Source organism: Sorghum bicolor, chromosome 7 (genome assembly GCF_000003195.3).
Source record: "Sorghum bicolor cultivar BTx623 chromosome 7, Sorghum_bicolor_NCBIv3, whole genome shotgun sequence".
Taxonomy (NCBI): domain Eukaryota; kingdom Viridiplantae; phylum Streptophyta; class Magnoliopsida; order Poales; family Poaceae; genus Sorghum; species Sorghum bicolor.
The window spans coordinates 29,782,986-29,809,559 of NC_012876.2; the positions used below are offsets into that span (position 1 = coordinate 29,782,986).

General features: G+C 45.1%; 1 protein-coding gene across 1 annotated transcript in view; it reads right to left on the reverse strand.

The window, feature by feature from the left end:
• Positions 9,251-26,574, reverse strand: part of LOC110437251 (putative uncharacterized protein DDB_G0271606) — a 57,110-nt gene continuing 39,786 nt past the window's right edge. The window contains exons 3-6 of the mRNA XM_021465631.1: positions 10,044-10,240; positions 9,881-9,957; positions 9,621-9,784; positions 9,251-9,400 (exon numbers count right to left, since the gene is read on the reverse strand). Coding sequence (XP_021321306.1) covers positions 9,251-9,400; positions 9,621-9,784; positions 9,881-9,957; positions 10,044-10,240 — 588 coding nt within the window. The remainder of the gene's footprint in view (positions 9,401-9,620; positions 9,785-9,880; positions 9,958-10,043; positions 10,241-26,574) is intronic.

The window sequence follows — 26,574 nt, forward strand, 5'->3', positions numbered from 1 at the left end:
GGTAATACTTCTTTAAATATTTTCCATCCAATACTCTGGGAAATTCAACTCCTTCGATAGTTTCCAAAATATAAGCATTACTAGGAGCAGACCGATTTATTCGATAAGGACCTAACCAATTAGGAGACCACTTCCGAAACTTTGAACTTTTAGTCCCAATCAGTAAAATTAATTTCCATACCAAATCTCCATCGGCAAACTCCTTAACTTTTACCCTTTCATCATACCATCTAGCAACTTTCTTGTTTTTTCTCTTCTATACTTATCAAAGCCCTTAGCCGATGCCCTGCTAAATCGTCTAACTCATGTTTCATCAAAGTAGCATAGTCATCGGCAGTCAACTGGTCTTGAAAAGATAGTCGCCTAGATCCAGTCTTAATTTCCCATGGTAGCACTACATCGTGTCCATACACTAACTGATAAGGTGAAACTTTGGTCAATCCATAACATGCCATCCGATATGACCATAAAGCTTCATTCAATAATATATGCGACCTCCAAGGATTTTCTTCAATCTTCCTCTTGATGAGCTTAATAATCCCTTTATTAGATGCTTCGGCCTGCCCATTGGCTTGAGCATAATAAGGGGATGAATTCAATAATTTAATTCCCCTACCGATTGCAAATTCATCAAACTCTCCCGATGTGAACATAGTACCCTGATCGGTAGTGATTGTTTGAGGAATACCAAATCGGTAAACAATATGCTCTTTCACAAAATCAATCATATTAGCCGATGTCACTTTCTTCAAAGGAATAGCTTCAACCCACTTAGTGAAATAATCAGTGGCAACTAAGATAAACTTATGCCCTTTGCTTGATGGTGGGTAAATCTAGCCAATTAGATCAATAGCCCATCCCCGGAACGGCCAAGGCTTAATAATGGGATTCATGGCCGATGCGGGTGCCCTTTGAACATTGCAAAACTTCTGACATCCTTGACATCCTTTGAAATATTTAAAGCAATCCTTGAGTATAGTCGGCCAATAATACCCGTTTCTCCTAATCATCCATTTCATCTTAAAAGCTGACTGATGCGCTCCACATACTCCCTCATGGATCTCACCCATCAAACTTTTAGCTTCATCATCACCTAAGCACTTAAGAAGAACTACATCTATCGTTCGATAATATAGCTCATCCCCAAGGAGTACATACTTGGTGGCTTGAAACCTGACACGCCTCTCAACCTTTTTAGATGGATCTTTCAAATAATCAATGATTCCCTTTCTCCAATCATTGGCACTGATTGCCGATAACGCGTTTAATATGGGTTGATATCCCGAGGCATGCTGAGCCAACCGATTAGCCTCCTCATTATGTAATCGAGGAACATGCTCTAATCGGAAATCCTTGAATTCCTTCAATAGTTGCATACTCTTTTCATAATAGGTTATCAAGACTTCGCTTCGGCATTCATAAATTCCAACCAATTCATTTATAAGCATAGAATCACTGAAGATTTCAATAGCATTAGCATGAACCTCTTTCAACAGTTCCAACCCTTTGATCAAAGCTTGATATTCAGCTTGATTATTTGTGGACGTGGCAACAATCGGCAAAGAGAACTCATACATCTTTCCCTTAGGAGAAACTAATACTATACTGATTCCTACCCCCCGGTCACACGTAGATCCATCAAAGAAGAGCGTCCAAGGAACAATTTCCAAAGTCTCCACTATAGCACAATGCTGAGTCACAAAATCAGCCATAATCTGTCGTTTAACTGCCTTAGCCGATTCGTAACGTAGACCAAACTCCGACAGCGCCAAAATCCATTTGCCGATTCTACCACTCATAATCGGCATAGATAGCATGTATCGGACTACATCATCTTTGCATATAACAGTGCATTCAGCCAATAGCAAATAATGTCTCAACTTAACACATGAGAAGTATAAGCACAAACATAACTTCTCGATTGCCGAATACCTGGCCTCAGCATCAACCAATCTTCTACTTAAATAATAAATCACATGCTCCTTCCCTTCAAATTCTTGAGTCAAAGCCGAACCGATGACCATCCCATCGGTAGACAAATATAATTTGAAAGGCTTTCCCTGCTGTGGTGGAATCAGAACTGAAGGATTTGTTAAATAATTCTTGATTTCATCCAAGGCTGATTGTTGCTCTTTTCCCACACAAACTCTAGATCGGCTCTCAATTTAAGTAAAGGACTAAAAGCATGAATTTTACTAGACAAATTATATATAAACCGCCTGATAAAATTTATCTTGCCAATCAAAGACTGGAGTTCAGTTTTGTTGGTAGGAGCAACTATTTTGTTGATGGCATCAATAGATCTCCTACTAATTTCAATCCCTCTTTGATGCACCATGAAACCAAGAAATTGCCCTGCCGATACACCAAAGGCACATTTATTAGGATTCATCTTCAAGCCATGTTTTCTTGTGCACTCCAACACTTTCCTCAGATCGGCAAGATGCTTTTTGAAATCCTCATACTTAACCACCACATCATCAATGTAGATTTCTACCAGTTTACCAATAAACTCATGAAAGATAAAATTCATAGCCCTCTGATAAGTAGCACTAGCATTTTTCAAGCCAAAGATCATGACTATCCATTCAAACAACCCAATATGACTAGGGCATCTAAATGCGGTCTTTGGAATATCTTCTTCAGCCATGAATATCTGATTATACCCTACATTGCCATCCATAAAACTAATAATCCGATGTCCAGCTGCAGCATCAACTAGCAAATCGGCAACTGGCATTGGACAGCCATCCATCGGTGTAGCCTTGTTAAGATTCCTGAAATCAATGCAAACTCGAAGCTTCCCATTTTTCTTGTAAACTGGAACGACATTGGAAATCAACTCGCCATACCGACATTGCCGAACAAATTTAGCTTCGATAAGTTTGGTTATTTCGGCCTTAATATCAGGAAGAATATTAGGATTACATCGGCGAGCTGGCTGCTGATGTGGCCGAAATCCAGATTTGATAGGTAAACGATGTTCAACAATAGATCGGTCTAAACTAGGCATCTCGGTATAATCCCAAGCAAAGCAATCTTTATATTCCCTTAACAAATCAGTTAACTGTTGCTTACACTCAGAATCTAACTTAGCACTAATAAACGTAGGCCTAGGTCTATCACCATTACCTATATCTACTTCTACTAAATCATCGGCCGATGTAAACCCCTGTCCTAATTTTCCATCATCGGTGAACCTATCCATTAAAACTCCTCATCAAAACCGACTGCTTGGATCGGTGGAATTTCATAATCGGCAACTTCAAGAAAATATTTTTCCCAATTCTCCCCAGAAATGCATCTGGTCCTTTCATAAGTATTTGTTTCTGCCGATGCGATGACATAAGAAGAATCTCCCGGGACAATTTCAATATTGTCACCTACCCACTGAACCAAACATTGGTGCATTGTAGACGGGATGCAACAATTGCCATGGATCCAATCTCTCCCCAACAGTAGATTATAAGCACCCTTTCCGCTGATGATTAAGAAAGTTGTCGGCAATGTTTTGCTGCTGATAGTCAACTCGACACATATGGCTCCTTTAACTGGGGACACATTCCCTTCAAAATCTTTCAACATTATATCGGTCTTGGTTAAGTCTTAATCTCCTTTCCCAAGTTTCCGATAGACTGCATACGACATAATATTGATAGCAGCCCCACCCTCAACAAGTATTTTGGTCATCGGCTGTCCATCAACCCTACCTTTGACAAACAGAGCTTTAAGATGCTGCCTTTCATTGTCGGCAGGCTTCTCAAAGATAGCCGTCATCGGGTCCAGAGCCAACTGAGCTATCTAGTCGGAAAAATCCACCTCCTCATCATCACTGGATGGCGCAAGGAACTCCATCGGCAACATAAATACCAAGGATCTGGCTGCTGCTGATCTTCAGACTTAGCAAAATTCTCTCCGTTACTCAACTCTTCTCGTCTTTCGCGCTGCAGCCTTCTTTTCTGTGTTCTAGTCTGCCCCTCTAGACACCATGGAGGAAGTTGTGGCTGCCTTACCGATTGGCGACGATTTTCCCATGACTTCACTCGATAAGTATTAGCATTTCTGCAAAATATGAACTCATCGGGAACTTGTGCATCCGCCATCTCTTCAAGCTCCTCTTGATTTCTAGGAAAATGTCCGACACAGTCACCAAGCCTGTCATGCACACTGAGCCTGCCCCCCAGCCGATCATGAACTGATGCTCTTCCCCTAATCGGCCTATCAAAACCCCGATTATTGTCCTAATACTGCCGATTTCGTCTATCATATCGATCATAGCCATTACATTCAGGGTAGTCTCTAACAGTTGGTAGCTTGATGTTTTGCTCCCAACAATGGATAAAAAACGGACAGTTCTGGTGATCTTTATGCCGATTCCACTCTTGTCGGCGTCTTTCTTCTTCTCGACGACGATCCACCTGTTGGCGTCAATACCGATCTTCACATTGCTGCCAGGTCTCCCGATGCCTTCTATGAGTTATCACAATGCCAGAACGGGGAGGTCTTTGTGAGCTGGTCCCTTCCTGGATCAAACCTTTGCCTTTGGCATCATCGGCAGTAATCTGGTGCTGAGGATCTACCGATGCACTTCTTTCAGCTGCCTCGGATGTCAAGACCTTGGTTTTTCCCTTAGCATCCAACATATTTGTAGGGAAAGGATGTTGATCGATCTTCATCGGCTTCTGAGCTTTGGAATTATCAAACTTAATTCTCCCAGATTCTATAGCCGATTGCAGCTGTTGCCTGAAAACCTTTCACTCATTTGTGCTGTGAGATGTTGCATTATGCCACTTGCAGTATTTCATCTTCTTTAATTCCTCTACCGATGGAATCACATGATTGGGTGACAACTGAATTTTCCCTTCTTGAAGTAGAAAGTCAAATATCCTATCGGATTTGGTGATATCAAATGCAAACTTCTCTGGCTCTTTATGCCCAAAAGGGCAAGACATTGGGTTCTTGTTTTTCACCCACTCTGCTAAGCTGATGACTGGTTCTTCATCAGAATCTGAGCTTGTTGCCTCATCGACAAATGACACCTTTTTATTCCATGCTCTCTTAGGTTCTAAGGGTTTGATATCTTGGTCAGAAATCCTCTACACTAAATGACTCAGACTTTCAAACTCTTGAGAAGCATACTTGTCTCTGATATGTGGCAACAATCCCTGGAAAGCCAAATCGGCTAGCTGCCGATCGTCCAGAACCAGACTATAACACTTATTCTTAACCTCTCGCAACCTTTGCACAAAGCTTTCAACCGATTCATCATTGCGCTGCTTTAGCCTGACCAAATCGGTAATCTTCTTCTCATGAACTCTAGAAAAGAAGTATTTATGGAATTGTTTCTATAGATCGGCCCAAGTGATCACTGAGTTAGGAGGTAATGAAATAAACCAAGTAAAGGCCGATCCAGACAAAAATGTTGAGAACAAGCGAATCCTTAACTCATCTCTGTTAGCAGCTTCTCCACACTGGATGATGAACCTGTTAACATGCTCCATAGTCGATGTATCATCCTGCCCAGAGAACTTGGTGAAATCTGGTACCTTGTACCAATTTGGAAGCGGGATTAAGTCATATGCAGGAGGATACGATGTCCGATAAGAGTAAGTGTTGACTTTGGGTTTTATCCCAAATTGGTCTCTCATCACCTCAGCTATCTTATCAGCCCAATAAGCATTGGCATCTTGCCAATGAACTGGCTATGGACATGGCACCTGCTAATAAGCTTCCACGTGTCTATATGGCGCACGATCTCCAGGGAACATTGGATTAGCCATTACCTGCTGACCACCACCTTGCTGACCAAGATTCATCGGCTGGTTAATCATCCCTTGATTCTGAAATCCAGGTTGCATCGGTCCCTGCTAAAATCCCATAGCCTGAAGATTCTAGTGAGGCACCTGTGGAAAGACAAACTGCCCTGTCCATCCATTATTAACATTCATCGGCGTAGGTCCTGCCGATGATTGATAGTTGGGCATCATCATTGAATTGACACACCCTGGTTGTGTCATGAACCTTTGCTGCGTCGGCATTGGATCTGCCGATGCGTTAGGCATCTAGAACGTTGGTGCTTGAGAATTCCCAGTAAAAGGTCTTATAGTAGTAGTTGTAGATTACTGGGGATTCTGGGTTATCGGCGAGCCTGGAGGTGCCGATGCCATAGGAGCCTTGCCTGTCACGTCAGCCGCTTGAGATGTCCTAGAGCTTTTTGCCATAAATTCTGGAGGCATACCATATCCCCACCAGTTGGGAGGAACAGATCCTAACATTGCCGATGCTAACAAATAGGTAGCAAGTTTGATTTGCCCGTCTGATGTTGACGGATTAGTCGTCATTGGTGTAGACTGCGCATTAGTGATCCCAATGTGCTTGGAGAAGTAGCTTCTGTACCCGCAACAGCTATAGTAGCCGATGGAGCCATAACCAATGATGACCCTGGCTGATGATAGGCAGGACCCACATAAGATGGTGGCACTTGTCCTTCTTTGAAAGTTCTAGCCACAGCATTGAAAACTGTATTGGACAGTACACCAGATTGATTGATCAGAGCACGGTTGATAGCACTATCGACCATCTCTTGAAGTTTATCAGGATTGGCTTCAAAAGTAATCTGCCGAGGTGCCGGCAATGCTTCTTTTTGGATCACCTCGCCAGTCCAGTTGATACTGAAGGATTTCAAGCATAGCTGATTGTAGTCCTCCATAGCTTTCGCCATAGCTTGCTTCTGCTCATCTCCGAGATTGGCTTCTGTCACGGGGATGACGTTCTCCAAGTCGAAATCGGTATTTGACATGTTGATCTTGATCTTGAATCTATGTCCCACCAGGCATGCCAAAAGATATGTTGATGCAAAAGCTGATCTGCAAACACAAAGGGCTAATACCCGATTTAAACGTTAAGGCGTACCAGCCGATTTGACCTTACAACCGACAAAGGTGGTAACTCAAACACTTTGGTCCCGACAACAGCGATACGCCCGGATGTCACGGCCAAGAGGTGCTCACGCGGAACTCGAGAATTCGTCGAGATTGACTCGAAGAATCCTTAAGAACTCGTAGTAAAAAGAAAAATATGACGAAGTCGTCGAAAAGTAGATGCTAGAATATGTGTAAAAACTTGTGTTTGATTGATTGATATCTCACTACATTGCCACGGGGTCTAAATTTATACCCTGTCCCAAAGAGCTACAACCAGACACGACTAGGACTCGAACTCCATATTAAACAGAACTCGTATACAAAACAAACTCTAATAACTATGGAAAGCATTAAATTATCTTCCACAACCGATCGGTACACCATCACGAGTCAATCGGCAACACCTCTGCTTTTCTTCATAACCATCGACAGACTACCTTTCGCAGCCATCGGCAGCCATCAATACTAGTCATCGGCACGAACCCATCACCACTCCTGGACTTAGTCATATCCTATCGTTTTTCCATCGGCACCAACCCTCATCGGCAACTCTCCTATAGACTAGTCACGATCTTTCCACCTGCCGATCTACACTTCATTAACACCAGGTGCACATCCAAAGATACGTGTCCAAAAACGGTGTCAACAGATAGCATAATTGGTCGACCAGGGCATCGCCTCGAGCAGCCTCCCCCGCCTCATTCGCAGGCTCGAGCTCCCAGGTCCTTAGTCGACCAGTCAAGGTGACCTCCCCCTCGAGCTGAGCCTTCCAAGATTGGACGTCGACCTGGGCGGCCAGTAGATCATCCTTAAGCCCTGTAGAAATTGAGATAAGGAGTTAGACGACAGAAAAGCTTTATAACAGAAACAAAAGAAACACAAGGGCATGAAAGGTTTACCATGGATCTTCTCCTCGAGAGCCGTGTTCTCACCAACCAGGTCGGTGTTGGCCCTCTCGATCTCCTTGTAGAAACGAGCCAACTCTGTCTTTTTGACCCGCAGGTCCTCGATCATCTTGCCCGACTGTAGGATAGTTTCTACTTTCTCTTGCAGCATTTTCTTTAGACGATCAACATCGTCAGAAAGGCCGCGAGAGTGGGTTCGCTCTGCCTCGAGGTCCTCACGGGCCTTCTTCTCAGCCTCCTCTACGGCGCCTCAAGTGATCTCACTCATTAGGAGTGGCGCCTTCACCCCGCCATAAGCACTCCAAGCGGCGGCAAGGTCTGACTCCACAAGCCTCTTCTCCTTGTCTAGCTCGGCGGCCGTGCCCTTATATCGCGCAGCTTCCTCCCGTGCCTTAGCCGCCGCCTCCTCGGCTGAGACGGCCTGCTCCCTCGACCGGGTAGCCTCCTCCTTTGCTTTCTCCATGGCTTCTCGAGCGACTTCGGCATCTTCCTCTGCACAGGAAACCTCGCCGTTCATACTAGACAAATTCTTCCGAGCATCGGTCAGAGCGGCCTCCTTCTCCTTCTTCTCCTCCAGAGCCACAGTGAGATCCTTGTACACCTTGAGGAGCTTCTCTTGCGACTCGAGGAGCTGATCCTTGAGAAGAGGAATCTGCTCGCAGCCGCCCCTTGTCGCGTGAATGAAGCCCGACTTCAGCTGGGATGTTTCTTTCAAATCCTGCAATGAAATATGAGGCGATAAGCATACTGGCCTAGCAAGAAAAGTCAAAGTAACGAGAGTATAGGAATCCTTACAAAGAAGGCCTGGCCTAGGCCGTTGTTGACGATGTCGGACATGAGGCCCACGACATGCTTCATCCAGAGATGAAGCTCTTCGAGGTGCTCCCACTTCTCCACCTCCTTCCGATCGTCCATCATGATGTTGGGCTCATCCGGAGATGTGGAGGCTCGAAGGTGGATCCTGCCTAGACCCCAGTGCTCGAGCTCCACCTCCGTGCGTGCCTTGACGCCCTGGATAAGCTCCTGCACCGTCTCGAGCGAGCCTCCATGGCGTAGGAACAGGTTGACGAGAGAGGGAAACCGCCCATCATCGTCCATAGACCTCCAAGTCCCGGCCTCGTCCGCATCGCCGCCGCCTGAGGTCCCAGCCTCGTCTCCACCACCGGCCTAAGATCCTCCCACGGTCATCGACCCTCAAGGAACCCTGGGGCGATACCCTCGATACCATAGATGGTACCTTTGATCTCGGAGTGGGGATCCGCCGGTGTGCGCACGGCACACGCCAGCGCCACAACACCGTCCTGTCTCGAGCCCCCCAAGACAGAGCCACGCGGGAGTCGTGGGGCTATAAACTGGAAGCTCCTCCTTCCCTGTCTCGAGCCCTTGCAGCGGCTGTGACTGCTACTCGTGCGGCCCTTGCGATTACTGCTGCTCGAGCAGCTCCTCCAGCTGCTGCTGCAGTTGAAGCTCCGGCAGCTCTTGTTGCCGATGCTGCTCCAATTGCTCCTCAAGCTGCACCTGCGCCTCTTGCTGCTGCTGCACTTGTGCCTCCTGCTCTTGCTGCTGCTGCCACTGCTGCACCTACGCCTCTTGCTGCTGCTGCTGCCTTTGCCGACGATGATGCTCTCCCTCTTCCTCCTCCCTCATCTCCTGCTGCTCCTCCTCGTCCTTCCTCCTTTTCGCTTCCTCGATGGAGTGGAGCCCAATGGGCCATAGAGTCTGTCCCTTGACCTGTGGGGTCTCGACCCTCTCGTCCGTCACATGAGTGCTCATCGAATAGTGATGGGGTCACCCGCTCCCCCGACTTGGGCGGCTCGGGGGCTCCCTCCTGACCTTGTAGGTGAGTCGTCTCGCCTTGTCCAGGGGATGGCAAGACGCTTCCAGAACCACCACCCCCCTCCGACAATCGAGGTGGGGTCTTGTCATCTCCAGTGGGCGGTCGAGGGTCGGGAGAACCTGCATACGACCCAAAACGATACATCAATCACAAGGAAACTCAGTTATAAGTAAAGCTAACCCCAAGACCATGAGAAGAGGAGCGAAGTCACTTACCCAGATCCTTGGAGCTTGCCCCCACTTTGAGCCTCTTAGCCATCGAGGGTTGGGCCTGCTCTAATGGCCTCTTCAACCTGAGCAATGAAGAAAGGGCCTAAGATGGTGGGCATCGGTTGACAAATAAGATAACAAACACAGAATCACGGTATGAAAACCTTACCCTACAGGAAGGACGACCCACTCGTGCCTCGACTTGGCTCGACGTTCCTCGAGCGCTTGCCGCTCGAGGTTCTTCTTCTTTTCCTTCTTCTTCTCTGCGTCCTTTGCGGACTTATGCTTCTCCGTGGAGGCACGCCTTTTCTTGCGCTCGGCGTCATCCTCCACCGGAGGCCTAGAGGATCGGGCGTCGATCGTCCCCTGGCAAAATAGGCATAAGTCTCAGAATGATTGGATAGAAAACGACGGAGCCAACAACAAAGGTCGAGTAGGGATAGCTCGAGAGGCTTACCAAATCAAAGTAACCTTCCTCAGGCTTCATGATGCGACACGTTGTCCCGATATTCACGACGTAGGAAGAACACCGATAACTAGCTGAAGAACAGCCAGATAACTTGCTGCAAGCAGCGATAATTGTCACAGAACTAACAAAATTATAAGAGTTCAAGTGTAGAAACGATCGACTAGCAATCAAGTTTCCAAACTTGAGCCCATATAATCTCGGTAGTCAACTGAAATCACGAAGGACTTCAAACCAACTTGCAACAAACCAAGATTGTAATAGTTCAACATAACACAGCGAATGTTACATAGTCATTCATCGCCGTCGAAGCGGCACCACACCGGAGTTACTTAGTTATTACAACACAAGTTTGTAGTAGCGGAAGCAAAATAGTTTACAACACACATTCCAAAGTTCAGTTCACAAGTTCTTGTTTCTGCCAGAGTCTCATGCCATCCATCAAAAGCAACAGGTACAAAGTAGTTAGAGATCCGTGCCCAACGGTTTTGTCTTCATCCCCAGCGGGTTGGAGACAGGTCTTACAGAAGACATCATAAAAGATATCATCTGCAACAGGTGGGAATAAACCCTGAGTACGAGAATGTACTCAGCTAGACTTACCTGTCTAGTAAAACATAAAAGACACCAAGGATCATGCATGGCTAAGTATAAAGTGTAGCTAGCTTGACTCAACATTTGCCAAAAGCTCAAATGATTAATATACTATTTGTAAAGGCATCATATTAATCTTGATTAGCCTAGCACTAGATTATCACCTGTACTAAAACACTTCACTTTGATTAATACAAACAATAATAACCATATCAAGTTCATCATATGCTCTTCCTTGCTATCATCATTATTACGAACGATTACTCTTTAGTGAATGCTACATTTGCTGCTGCTCTGTCAAGTTCTCACTATCCGGGAGAGACGACGATTCGAATCAATTCCTATCTAGTTGGAGGGTTATTCCTAGCACTCACCCAAGCATCCCCCGTCGGAGAGCAAGCGGGTCACCTTTGGTACGACTCAGGAATCGCGGCTCCGATCAGCGCCGCACTCACAGGGCTACCACTCTGCCAGGGAGGTCAGGACTTTTAACTCACCTGCCTTTGGTCTTACGCCAATGGTACCCCGCACACCGCACTTCCTCCGGTAGTGCGCACTTTATACTTGTCGGTCTTCCGGCCTGAGTCATACTACTAGGCTTCACGGTCGGAACGAGTTAACCGGCCAACTAAGTGTCAGGCATGCGTTCAACATGACAAGAGGACGTACAACGATCGGTCCTTAGCTGCCACAGACGGAGTTACTACGACCTTGCAAAACTCCACCTGGCTTAAGCCATTTTAATCAGGTTCTTTCCCACGATAGCACATATAGTCAATCGTGATCCGACACAACCCTATTTCACGCAGGTGACAGGACATCACCCGACTTCTACCGATTAAATTGGGAGACTTAAGATGCTCCGGGGCTTGCCTTTCATGAACGATGCAGGCTCGTGATTAGGGCACTCGATCTCCTCTTTGGGCTCCTCGTGTCCGGCTGGCTGAACCTCCGTCTCCGGGTTGGTCTCCTGGCCTTCGGGGTTCACCTGGAGCTCGAACGCAGTTGTCGCTTCCGGTGCACCTATTGCATGCACGATGAATAAGAATGTGTGCACCCTGGATGAGGATGAATGCTTGATACATAATTAGAACTCACTGGACACTCATTTACGGAGTAACTTTCATAACAATTTCACACAAGATGACTAATTAGCTTGGCAAAACTTACCAAGTCAACTATAAACAGCAAGCATCACATAACAGAACAGCTCAGTAAACGGATCATAACTATTGCTATATTGGTCTAACAATCATAAATGAAGACATTCTGGAAAGCTTAAGAAATTTTCTATATTTCACCTTTTAACATCACAGTAAGATTCATAAGTTAAACAAGTCAATTAAACAAAGTTCCAGGTTCTGTCCCAGAAAAAACAGAAAGCACCTATTTCTGGAACCTAACTTGGAAGAGCCATAACTCTTAGATTATTGGACCAATTGATCCCAAATTTAAACCACAGCTAGTTCATAAAGTCTACAACAACTTTGATTTAGACAAGTCTTCCAGAAAACTAAGTTATCATCAAGCAAAAGTTAGATTATTCCCTTGCTGTCCAGAACAGCTTTTAACCCTTTAATTAATTATTTGATGACAAAGCCAAAACATAATTAGTGCCAACCAAATGGATAACAAGCATAAGTATATCCTAAGGTTACCAGAGCACCACATGTTAACCACTAAACATATAATAACATGGCATTTATTAAATTAACTCCATAAAAAGACATGATTACAAGATACCAGCAAAAGTACTCAGAAAAATCTACAAAAATTACACAAGCACAAGTATAGCATCTTGACATTACCATAAAAATTTTAGAACAATTGCACATGCCAAATTCAAGATAAGCATTTAACATGTGACAAGGTGCTTATTTCATAAATTAAGAAATATAGCTTAGATAGTGTCAAACAACAGATTTCAGATTATTTACAGGTTACTATTACCATAAACAAGTTTGACACCAGAGTAGAGCACCAACATAAGCACCAAACATTTATTATGATTTAAGTAAGAAAACAAGCCATATCACAAACATAAGTTACATATCACAGGTACAATACTCCAAAAATCATGAAATAATTATCATAGTATTCTAATACTACACAGAGCCTACCATAAAAATTTCATAGCAAAAGGTGCAGTATAACAAAAGATATGAATTTACACATAAATAACAAGATTAAATCATAACAATTATTTTTCCCAGAAAACATGGTGCATTTTATATTTTTATTACAAACTAGCCATCTCAAGGAACATCACAAAATTTATTTCACAAATTTTGGATCAAAGGAACTAGAGATATGATTTTTGCAAAACAGCACAAACGCTAAATCAAACAAAAAAGGGAAAGAGAGACTGACAGGGGGACCCCGCAGGTCAACGGACCCCACACGTCAGTGACCCGAGAGCAGAGGCGCGACTTGACCGCCGGAGATCTCATTGACGGTGAGGACTCGGCGATGGCCAAGAGCACCACCGTGCTCCTCACTCCATTCTGCACCGATTGGTACCAGAAACCCTAACTCTACCGATCCCTAGGTAAGTCGCCCTCGCGAATGGCGGCACGGCAGTGGTGTGCGGCCGACCGCGGGCGTCTCTGGTCGGAGACCAGGCGAAGGAGGACTCGGACGAGCATCAGCACGGCACAGCGGTGCTTTTGGGACAAGAACAAGGAGAAATGGTGGACTACAGAGCCCTGGCCACGACACCGGTGACCACAGCGGAGCTCCGGCGATGTAAGCTCGCGACAGAGAAGACAATGCGGGCTTACCGAGGCTTGGCAGCCGCAGCCTAGTCGACGACGGTGTTGCGGGGAAGCTAGCGGAGCACTGGACGGAGTCGCTTGGCCAGAGACGCTGAGACGCGAGCGCGCGAGCTCGCCGAAGCAGCGGCGGCGACGCGGAGAAGACAACGGACGCGAGAGAGGGCGAACCGGAGTGGAAATGGCGATGTCCACACGTCCGGGGGCACCGTGGCGAGCTGTAGGACACGCTGAGGACTGACGAGCGGGACCAACAGAGACGTACGGACGCCACGAGTCCAGACACGCGGCGTCACCGGCGAGCTCCCCTCTGCTGACGGCGTCTCCATTCAGTTTCAAAAGCCGACTGAAACTCGATTTTGCACTGCGATTATCTCCTAATCCATTTGATGATTTTGCTGTCTAATTGCTCCATGCTGTAGAACTACATGAGGACTCCAACATTGCTTATAAGATCATAGTTTGATTCGGCCTAGAATTCAAACTTGAAGCTAAACAAAACACCCTCGAGCAAACTGCTGCGATTCCAGACTTAGAAAATTTTCTAAATGTTGGAAACAGCCCCAAATCTAATTGTGGGCCATTTTTGGGCATGATGTGAACATTTTCATGAGATGGCCATAAAACAACTTTTGTTCCTTATAATATTTGCTACAACTGTGCTGTAGAAAGTTTTGACATGCAAACAATTTATGAAACACTTTTTAAAAGCTTAGGCAAAAGAGGTTTCTAGGGCCTATACATGGAAGTATGACTTAAGTACTTAATTTGGAGAAGTGTTCAACATGAACATTGTTCCTAAGGTTGAGTTAAGCATAGATAAACTAATTACCATGGCATAGCACACAAGCATGAGCATGGTACCAACAAACACAAGCATAGGAAGCATAATTAAGCAAATTAAATCACATTTTTGCATAAAATGACATAACCCAAGGTAAATGATGATCATGGTATGCTTAAGTAGATGATGATGCTCATGTTATGCATGTGATTGATGCAACCATAACACTGGGGTGTTACAGCCCTGCCCCTTACAAAAATCTCGTCCCGAGATTTGGAAGCTTACTTATTTTCGAAGAAAGTTTTATAAACTTCTTTTAAATAGTCCTCCGTTTCCCAAGTGGCATCTTCCTCCCCGTGGTTACTCCAGAACACCTTGTAGAATTGAACCATACGATTGCAGGTTACCTGTTCCTTGCGGTCAACAACCGCTATAGGTTTCTCTTCATACACCAAGTCAGACTTCAACTTGATATCCCGAATTTCCACTCGTTCTTCCGGAACACGAAGGAATTTCTTCAATTGTGATACATGAAAGAAAGGAAAAATAGCTCAAAGCTCAACTGGTAGTTGAACTTTGTACGCCGCGTTCCCTTTTCTCTCGAGAATCCGATAAGGACCCACATAACGAGGTGCAAGCTTTCGCTTGCCTCCGAACCTTTGTACGCCTTTCATCGGAGACACCTTGATATACACATGGTCACCGACTGCAAACTCGATCGGCTTCCTTCTTTTATCAGCATAACTTTTCTGACGAGCTTGAGCAGCTTCCAGATGTTGCTGGATGGTAAGGACTTGCTGCTCCGCTTCGTTTATGAAATCGATGCCATAATACCTTCGTTCCCCGGATTCCACTCAATTCAACGGGGTTCGACATTTTCGACCATATAGGGCTTCATATGGAGCCATTTTGATGCTCTCTTGGTAACTATTGTTATAAGAGAACTCAGCTAACGACAACCACTTTACCCATGAACCCTTTGAAGAGAGACCACATGCCCTCAACATGTCTTCTACGATTTGGTTAACACGTTCAGTTTGACCGGCTGTTTGAGGATGATATGCCGAACTACGAACCAAGTAATTACCAATTTGCTCATGAAGACACTCCCAAAGACGGGCAATGAACTATGGTCCACGATCTGATATGATAGTTCGAGGCACACCATATTGACGGACAATGTCCTCGAAGTACAACTCTGCATACTGATGTGGACGATAGTCAGTTCGGACTGGAATAAAACGAGCAACCTTGGTCAAACGGTCTACAATCACCCAGATAGAGTCATAACCCTTAACAAAAGTTGGGAGTCCAAAGATAAAATCCATACTGACTGCTTCCCATTTCCAACCAGGAATTGACAATGGTTGAAGTAAACCTGCTTTCATGTGAACGGCCTTCACACGACAACAGTTGTCGCAACGAGCGACAAAACCAACAATCTCCTTTTTCATCTTTGTCCACCAAAACCAAGGTTTCAGATCCTGATACATCTTACTACTACCAGGATGGATAGACAACTTGGATGAATGAGCTTCAGATAAGATCTGATTTCGCAGCTCACAGTCTTTTAGGACCACGAGTCGATCCTTGAACCATAGGATTCTGCTCTCATCGACCCGAAAATGCCTGGTTTCTTCTTCCTTCATTTTCCTCTTTATATGGTAGATGCCTACATCGGTTTGCTGCAATTCGATGACTCGATTGCGAAGAAAACTCTCCAGAGAAATCTGGCTGAGCACAAGTGGGTGCATCAAATGTGACAACAATGGATCTTCCATTTGAACTGAATGACAGTGCACCTTCCGACTCAAGGCATCTGCAACTACGTTTGCCTTGCCTGGATGGTAGTGCACTTGAAGATTATAATCTTTAATCAACTCAAGCCACCTTCGCTGCCACATGTTCAACTCAGGTTGAGTGAAGATGTGCTTGAGACTCTTATGATTAGTGTAGATATTGCACAGATTACCTAGCAAGTAGTGCCTCCAGATTTTCAAGGCATGGATAACTACAGCCAATTCTAAGTCATGAGTAGGGAAATTGACCTCATGCTTTCAGAGTTGGCGCGAGGCATACGCGATAACACGACCTTCTTGCATCAACACACAGCCTAGGCCGATACCAGACGCGTCACAAAAGACATCGAAGGGCTTCTCAATATCGGGTGGAGCTAGGACAAGAGCTGATGTTAGCAATATCCTCAACTTGTGGAATGCCTCTTCACATTTAGGCGTCCACACAAACTTCTCATCCTTTTGAGTAGGCAAGTCATAGGCTTGGATATTTTTGAGAATTCTGGAATGAATCGACGATAATACCCTGCCAGACCCAGAAAATTCCGAACCTCGTGCACCGAAGTTGGAACCTTCCAATCCAGCACTTCTTGCACCTTAGCCGGATCCACCGATGTACCTTCTTCAGATAAGACGTGGCCCAAGAAAGGTACTTTCTTTAGCCAAAACTCGCATTTGCTGAGCTTGGCGTAAAGTTGATGCTCACGCAAACGCGACAACACCACACGCAGATGCTCCGTGTGCTCTTCTTCATTGCGAGAGTATACCAAGATATCATCACTGAAGACCACCACAAACTTGTCAACTTCGGGCATGAACACCGAATTCATGACATACATGAAGTGAGCAGGTGCATTTGTAAGACCGAAGGACATGACGAGATACTCATACAACCCATACCTCGTCGAGAAAGCTGTCTTAGGTACATCTTTAGGACGGATCTGGATCTGATGGTACCCAGATCTCAAATCAATTTTGGAGAATACCTTGGCTTTAGACAACTAGTCAAACATGATATCAATGCGAGGAAGAGGGTATTTATTCTTGATGGTCACCGCATTCAGAGGACGATAGTCCACGCACATGCGCAAGGACTGATCCTTCTTCTTTACAAAGATAGCTGGACAACCCCAAGGAGAAGAACTAGGATGGATAATACCCTTCTCTAACAACTCATTCAGCTGGGTTTTATGTTCAGCTAGCTCATTTGGTGGCATTCTATATGGTTTTCTAGAGATAGGAGCAGTATCTGGAATCAATTCAATTTTAAACTGCACATCCCGATCTGGAGGAAGCCCGGGCAAATCATCAGGGAATTCATCCGGGAATTCACACACGACCGGAATATCCTCGATGGCCCTAGATGTAACTACATTCATTGTGCTACGGATATGAATATCTCGAGGAAGTTGCACTAAGAACGCCTCTTTGGTATTCAGGTCTCTCAACATCACTACACGAGTGGTGGTGTCGATAAGAACTCCGTTGCCACTCATCCACTTCATACCCAGAATTACATCTATACCCACACCGGGTAAAACAACCAGATCAGCAAGAAACTAACGGTCTCCTATTTCTAGAGTTGCCCCAAAACCACTCGATTGGTAGAAATATCATTTCCAGCAGCACTAATGCAATAACTGCCCTTATCAAGTGTAATTGCCTTGAGATTACGCTTAGACACAAAGTCTGAACTCACAAAAGAATGCGATGCTCTTGAATCAAAAAGCACAAGTGCACCACTGTTGACGGTGGATATACCATAGAAATCCACATACAAAACACCGTCAACATGCCTTGGTTGCAAGGGGAAATGACATGACATGAACATATTTTATCCATAACTAGTTCCACTTGTACTCTTAGCTTGTTTATGCAGGAACAACAAATTCAAGACATTATTTGACAAAGCCAACATCAGAATCATCAAGAGGAGATCGAGGGGACAACAGGTGACACCCTGGGCCCACAGGGAGGGGGTCGCCCGACCCCTCTTTGGTGGGACCCAGGTGTGCCACCTAGTCCACCGACATAAGGGACCCCTGTGGACACTGCTGGTGGGCCCAGAGGCCCAGAAGTGGGGTCGCCCGACCCCACATCAAAGGCGGTTCCAGGGTCGGTGGCCTCCCACCGACCTTCCCCACATGTCCCACATGTTGATTTGCCCCTGCCGTTGATCAAATGGCGGTTGTGAGGTCGGTTTGATCCAAGGGTGGAGAGAAGATGTCACGCGGATCGATGACGTGGCGATGGAGTAACCCCTACTCCATCTCCCTCTATAAAAGGCAGCCTCCACCCTTCATTTCAAGTGTGCAATTCCAAGGCCAAGTGCATTACAAGTTCCAAGCATACAAGTAGAGTAGTAGTTAGTCTAGAGTGGGAGTTAGAGTCGAGTCGAGCGAAGCTCGGGGTCTCTGGAGTCGTCTTCTGGAGAGTCTGGTATAGCTCTTGTACCTTTCTACTTTTGTAAGACTTTCCTTTTATTAATATATTATTCTTACTTTACTTTACTAAGTTCTTACTTAGTGCAAGTCTTTTAGTCTTGTTGTGCATTTACTTTAGTAATATAGTTGTCTTAGTGAAGTTAGTGACCTGTAACCACTCCTGTGTGTGCATCATCGTCCTATCTTGTATAGGAGCTCTAGCTAGCTGCAACTAGTTAGCGTTGTAGGATTAAGTGTGAGCGTGGTGCTCATACTTAAGATTACCTTTGATTACCGCTGGCTTGAACGGAAAGTAGGAGCGCACTCCCTAGTAGGTGACAGATCGTGGGCGGCATTAGGTTCTCCTCACGTACAGGCTAGTTCTTAAAAGGTAAGGCGTCCATAAGCCCAATAGTCGCTTTCGGTAAGGGGTTAGGTGAAAAACCTTCTAAGCGTCTTACCAGCTCGGCTATCCCTCGCACACAGTTAGTAAGGCTCTAGCGTAGTTAAGGCAATTATCTATTAAAGTAAGTCACAGAAGTCAAGTTAGATACATAGGAGTCCTTTACTCACTCGTTGTCCTCCCACCTAGCTAACTCTACCATTTACCTTTAGCATAGGACCTTGGATTCACCACTACCCTTCCTATTCGTTATTTACCACCCTTATTCACTAGTTGATACTAGACAACTCAAGGAATCTCATTCCCCTTTTTGTTAAACACACTTAGCCGCTTTCCCTTGGGAAAATATAAATTACGATACCTTGGAATACTCCTTGGTGAAGTGCTACAGCGGTACATTCTGTGCGCTTGCGGAATTATCCAATAGTAAATATAGTTACCCTACCAGGGCACTTCTGGCGCCGTCGCCGATATCCGGTGGTTGCGTTAAGAAGTGTCAACAAGCATTTCTGGCGCCGTTGCCGGGGAGACCGTCTGTCTAAGAGTTTTAAGAAAAAGAGAATCCAGAGTTTGCTAGTTATCAAGTAGTGATAGGGATAACCCATCACTTGTCTTGTCTTCCTTTATTGTGAAGCCTGACAGTGTATGAGCGGTTTCCAATTGCCGTCAAACTTCGTTGAAGATCCTGAGCAACTGTTGAGGAGAACTAGACGTCGTCAAGTTCCACCTCAAAGGTTCATCTCGAACCTGAATCCGTTAGAGGAAGGAGTATCTGCACCGGTTATCAAAGAAGCTATGGCCCAGAAGACCATCTCTGAGTACTCTGCGCCGTCGGCTGACAATGTCGCCACGGGTCCGCAGCTTAACTTGGGGGATGCGACTTTTGAGTTGAAGCCTGCGCTTATCAATATGGTGCAAGCCAATCCCTTCTGTAGAAAGCCACACGAGGATGCCAATGCCCATCTCCAACACTTCTTGGAGGTGTGCGGCACCTTCACCATCAAGAATGTCGCCGCAGACGCCATCCGTCTTCGCCTCTTCCCATTCTCGTTATTGGGGAAGGCGAAGCAATGGTTCTACGCCAACAAGGGTGAAGTGACCACGTGGGAGAGGTGCGCCAATGCATTTCTCAAGAAGTTCTTTCCGATGGGCAAGACCAGCGCCCTTCGTGGAAAGATTTCCAGCTTCCAACAGCAAGCGGATGAGACGATTCCCGAAGCATGGGAACGTCTGCAGGAGTACATTCGCGCCTGTCCTCATCATGGGATAGAGGAGTGGCTCCTAATCCAAGGTTTCTACCATGGCCTGACCGGTTTGGCCCGTAGTCACCTTGATGCTGCCGCTGGAGGAGCATTCTTGCAACACAATGTCAAGGATGCCAAGGACCTCATTGAAAAGATGGTTATAAACCAAGGATGGAATGAGGAACGCCTCCAACCCAAGAGAAGAGGTGTCCATGCCTTGAATGAGGTGGACATGCTCTCTGCTAAGATGGACCTCTTAATGAAGAAGATGGAAGAAAGTTCCAAGCAAGAGACCATTCAACCTTACGCCACTGCACGGGCCATTGAATCTGATTCATGGTGCGAAGTGTGCGGAGGAGATGATCATTCGGGAAACAATTGTCCCGAAACAAAGGAGGAAGTGAGCTTCATCAACAACAACAACAATGGGTACCGGCCCCAACAACAGCAATGGAACTCGCGCCCCTTCTACCAAGGTAATCAAGGTAATGGTTACAATCAAAATTTCAATAATTCTTTTGGTAACCAACCTTCTCTTAGAGATCTTGTCTTAGGCCAATCTAAAATCAATGATAGCATTAACAAGAAAATGATGGCTAATGATAAGATCCTTGAAAACTTAAGTGAAAAGTTGGATAGCTTTAACTCTGCTATGAAAAATCAGTTGAGCTTTAACAAAATGCTAGAAACACAATTAGCTCAATTAGCAGCAGCTGTCCCATCCTTCGAGCAAGGTAAGATCCCAGGGAAACCTGAGGACCCAATTGAAGGAGTTAAACTAGTTACTACGAGGTTCGGTAAGCCTCCGGTACAATCCAACTGGAGCTATCTTCTGGATTCACCCTTCATCACCAAGAAAGACGACCCAGGCCTGCCGACCATCACCTGTGAGATCGGACCGCAAATCTTCCACAACGCCTTCTGCGACCTTGGATCGGGTGTCAACATCATGGCCAAGGTAACTTATGATAATTTGCTAGGGGGGCCTTTGCACCCCACATTTGTTCGTTTGCAGATGGCAGATCAGACGATCAGGATCCCTGAGGGGTTGGCAAGGGACATACTGGTAAAGGTCCAAGACGACTACGTCCCTGCCGACTTCATCATTTTGGATATGGGATCCAATAATGATGTCTCGATCATCTTGGGAAGGCCATTCCTCAACACGGTCAATGCAGTCATCTATGTGGGGTCCGGCCAGATTCACCTCCAATTCCCAGGATGGAAGGTAAAATGTCCATTCAATGGTTATAAAGCTAACATGCAGGTGAAGGACAAAGAACCTCCGACTAAGCCTCGCCACATGCGACGCCGAAGGGACAAGAGAGGTAAGTCGGCCAAAAGGGCCGAAAAGAAAGAAGAGGAACCCGCTGAACCAAAAATCAATACCAAGCAAGTATGGCGGGAGAAAGAGGTGCAATCAAGGTCCACGTCTCCGGGACCATCTGATGCACCCAAAGAATGAACAAGATGGAGAGGTCCTGCTCTACGGACCTAAAACATGGAGCCCTTGCTGATAAGGTAAATCAGTAGTTATCCCATATTTATTTTCTGCATTTCAATTTCTACTATTCACTTTTCAATTGCATTCTTACTTTGAATTTTGCATATCTTATTTCGACAAAATGTTTAGCCATAATAAATAAAATCTTGAGAATAACTTGTCATAAAAATTTGAGCTGCTGGAGCTCCCAAAGGGGGGTCGCCCGACCCCACCTTAGGGCCCACTTCACCACATTTCAACCTTGCTAGTCATAGAGGTTCCAACCCAGCACTTGGATGCTCTGGGAGCTCCAATGTGGGGGTCGGCCGACCCCCATATTGGCCCCACTTGCTTCCTGCTGGCCACCATTTGAATCACAATGGAGTCCTATGCTTGTAACACTAGCTAAAGTTTGAAAAAGAGTGGTCCCTTGATCCTTTACTTTAGTCATAAGATGCTCCTTTCATCTTTGATTCTTTTGGGACCACTCCACTAGCTTAAATTCTGCAAAGTGGTCACCTAGGCATGCTTGAGTGCTCCCATGGTCCATAGGAATCACTTTAGACATGTCTCCACTTTTGCCATTCATCTTTTACCTTTCACAAAGCACTAAAACAGGGAATCTCAGAAACAATTTGAAAACTTTTGGTCCACACCTAGCCTTTACTTTTCTGGACAATCAATGACACAATGTTTAAAGTGGAGGAGGGGCTAGGATGGGGGTCGGCCGACCCCCATTTTGGACCATCTCTGCAAAATCTTGAAAGCATGCAGAATGGTTCCCTGTATAAAGCTAAGTTCAAATTCAAAGTGTTTCTAGGGGGGGTCGGCGGACCCCTATATTGTGGGTCCACTACTTGCCCTTCTCCCCCTATAAATACCACAGCATTGTGAGCTCAACTCCACACCCAAAACCACCAGAACCATTTCGAGCTCACAATCCTTTCTCTTCTCTCTTTGTTACAAGCCATTTCTCAAGTTTAGTTTAGAAATAGTCATCAAAACCAAAACCCAAAAAGATTCCCCTTGCATAGTAGTAGTAGTAGGAGCTTGTTTTGCCTCACTTGTGTAGGAAGATGAAGAAGCATATCTTCGGCAAGTTCAAGAAAGCAAAGGGTGAGAGCTCTTCTCAAGGCTCTCACCATGCTCATGGAAGGGAGGAAGAAGAAGGTTACCATGGGATGGTACCCTACGAGCCTCCATCAAGGATGAGAGAGCCCGAGAGCGGCCTCATGTTAAGCCAAGAAGAGTTGCAAAGGTGCTACATCATCCGAGAAAGTCTCTTCCTACACACTAGCATCATCGATCCGGACCTTTTGGCCCGCACAGGTATGGATGTTGAATTCGATAAGGTGTTTAGAGCAATTGGTTGGAGTAGTTTTTGGCAAGTGCCTGAATTTGGAAAAGAATTGCTTGCTAAGGAATTTCTATGCACCCTAAAACTCACAAATAATGGAATATCTTTTCGCATGTGTGAGCAAGAACATCAATTAAATTGGAGTTTGCTAAACACTGCTTTAGGGTGTGAACATGAATGTGAACTTGATCTAGATCATGCCACTAGAATGTTCGATAAATTTAGATTCTGGAAAGCAATTTCTGGCTCTAATGATTGTTCAAATCCTACTCCCATTGAAATCCATAATCCAACCTTGCGCTTTCTTCACTTCTGGATCATGTGCACTCTATATCCTGGCATGGGAACTGATACTTTAATTGATGACGAACTTAAAATTCTCTATGCCATGGTTAGTAAAATCAAGGTCTCCCCTGTGAAACTGCTAGTGAACTATTGGCTTAACTCTATTGAGTATGGGAAGCCCATCTATTTCACATCCTTTATTACTCGAATAGCCGATACTTTTGGATTACTTGAATCACATTATTTTGAAGACATTGGCTATGTTAGAGGAGTGGTAGATGAGAACTTCTTTATCAATGCTAACATGCTCATAAGAAATCCAAATGGTGAACTTAAAATGATTTATCCGGGCTATACAACCGAAATTCCTCTCCCATGTGCGAGGCGCCGGTTGTATGGGGTCCGAACACTTACCATTAGACTAGCCCAAGTGGCAAGTCCAGATATTGCAGGGACACGCAGGGTGACAAGAAGGATGATGCAAGCCGCCCAGATGGAGCAAGGAGGATCCTCGCACCATGACGTTGAAGAGGGCGATGAAGCGATGTCAGTGGATGCTTCAGACTCCATGGGTCTACCTCCACAACGCACTCCACGCCCAAGGGACAGGGCTAGGCGTCACCAGCCCACAGGTATGGACAGTCTCATTAATGACATGGGCGAATTGCAGATTGGGCAAGAAGCAACATTGCAACTGGCGTTACAAAACGGCCAACATATCCGACGTGTGCGAGAGGAAGACGCACAACGCTGGGCTGGATGGTACCAGAATTTCCCGCCACCACAGTGAGCGAAGATCTAGCTTGGGGGAGATCCTCTCCCCCACTAAGGTAAGTATTCTATCCTATTTATTTTCATGCATTTTATCATTCTTACTTAAAAAAAAATATTTATTAGCATTTCCCTTTAGCATATATGCTTCATGTATGTTTATATCCCTCATGGAAATGATGACTAGTTGCTTGTTAATGTTTCTCTAGTACCTAGTATACAACTTAGTATTTCTCTAAGTATGGATCACTTAGCTCACTTAAACGGCCATGAACCTAAAAACTTTGTGGGTTGCAAGTGCTAGAACTAAGTCTAAGTTGTTGTGGGACATGAGATAGTAAGACAAGAGCTACTATAATATTTTTCTAAGCATGCATGATTATCAGAGATTTATTCTTAAAATGATCAAAACCTTAATTGTTCCTCAATGGTGATGAATTCCTACCACAGCCATATCTACTTTACATAATTGCAATCTTTCCACATAAGCTATTTGCTTTGTGTTGAGTGTCGTCAAGTCTTGTTGACCCTTGTTAAGAGACTTTTCATGCTCCTAAGATCAAGATCACGTACACACCACATATATATATGCTGCTTCTACACTGGAAGTACGCAACCACATGTATTTCGCATCCACTAAATAGGTTGCTCCATACTCTAAATGTTAGAACATCTCTCTAAGCATTATTTGGTAAATGAGACATCAAAAGGCTAGGCAAAATGAAATAAAAAGATGGACATATGCAAGTCCACAGAAAAAGAAAATTGAGCACATGAAAGCTCATATATATATATAAAAAAAAAAGCTAGCCATGTCTCAATACATAGAGAGTCTATCAAATAAAGGAGCAACCTAGTCCACCATATATCACACTTGCACATCTTGATCTGGGAGTATGACACTTCTCTTCAAGGATCCGAGCTTTGACTTCGCAATATATGCAAAGTAAGTATGCTATCTCCTTTCATCCCTACCTTGAACTCCACATAAGCCTTTTAGAAATAGGATGAAATAGAGAAGGCAACTCTTACCATATGCCTTGGTGAGGAATCATACACCATTTGAGTGACATGAGAGAACCATAAGAGGAACATTTAAGCTTTCTTTTGAAAATATCACAAAACCTCTGATATGAAACTTGCTAAGAATGAGAAAGTTAGTGCTCAAGTCAAACTGTTCTGTCTCTCAACCACCTAAGACAAAGGAAAAGCCATAAGCCCCATAAGGGACTAAGGTAATAGGGGTAAGTTTACATAGCTAAATTTTTCATGCAAAGAGAAGAACTTTGTTGTACACATGGTACTCTTGAAATGTGAACATAGTAACAATACCTGATCCACCGAGGCTAAGTTTGATTGTTTGCTCGGGACGAGCAAAGGTTAAGCTTGGGGGATCTTGTTGACGGTGGATATACCATAGAAATCCACATACAAAACACCGTCAACATGCCTCGGTTGCAAGGGGAAATGACATGACATGAACATAATTTATCCATAACTAGTTCCACTTGTACTCTTAGCTTGTTTATGCAGGAACAACAAATTCAAGACATTATTTGACAAAGCCAACATCAGAATCATCAAGAGGAGATCGAGGGGACAACAGGTGACACCCTGGGCCCACAGGGAGGGGGTCGCCCGACCCCTCTTTGGTGGGACCCAGGTGTGCCACCTAGTCCACCGACATAAGGGACCCCTGTGGACACTGCTGGTGGGCCCAGAGGCCCAGAAGTGGGGTCGCCCGACCCCACATCAAAGGCGGTTCCAGGGTCGGTGGCCTCCCACCGACCTTCCCCACATGTCCCACATGTTGATTTGCCCCTGCCGTTGATCAAATGGCGGTTGTGGGGTCGGTTTGATCCAAGGGTGGAGAGAAGATGTCACGCGGATCGATGACGTGGCGATGGAGGAACCCCTACTCCATCTCCCTCTATAAAAGGCAGCCTCCACCCTTCATTTCAAGTGTGCAATTCCAAGGCCAAATGCATTACAAGTTCCAAGCATACAAGTAGAGTAGTAGTTAGTCTAGAGTGGGAGTTAGAGTCGAGTCGAGCGAAGCTCGGGGTCTCCGGAGTCATCTTCTGGAGAGTCTGGTATAGCTCTTGTACCTTTCTACTTTTGTAAGACTTTCCTTTTATTAATATATTATTCTTACTTTACTTTACTAAGTTCTTACTTAGTGCAAGTCTTTTAGTCTTGTTGTGCATTTACTTTAGTAATATAGTTGTCTTAGTGAAGTTAGTGACCTGTAACCACTCCTGTGTGTGCATCATCATCCTATCTTGTATAGGAGCTCTAGCTAGCTGCAACTAGTTAGCGTTGT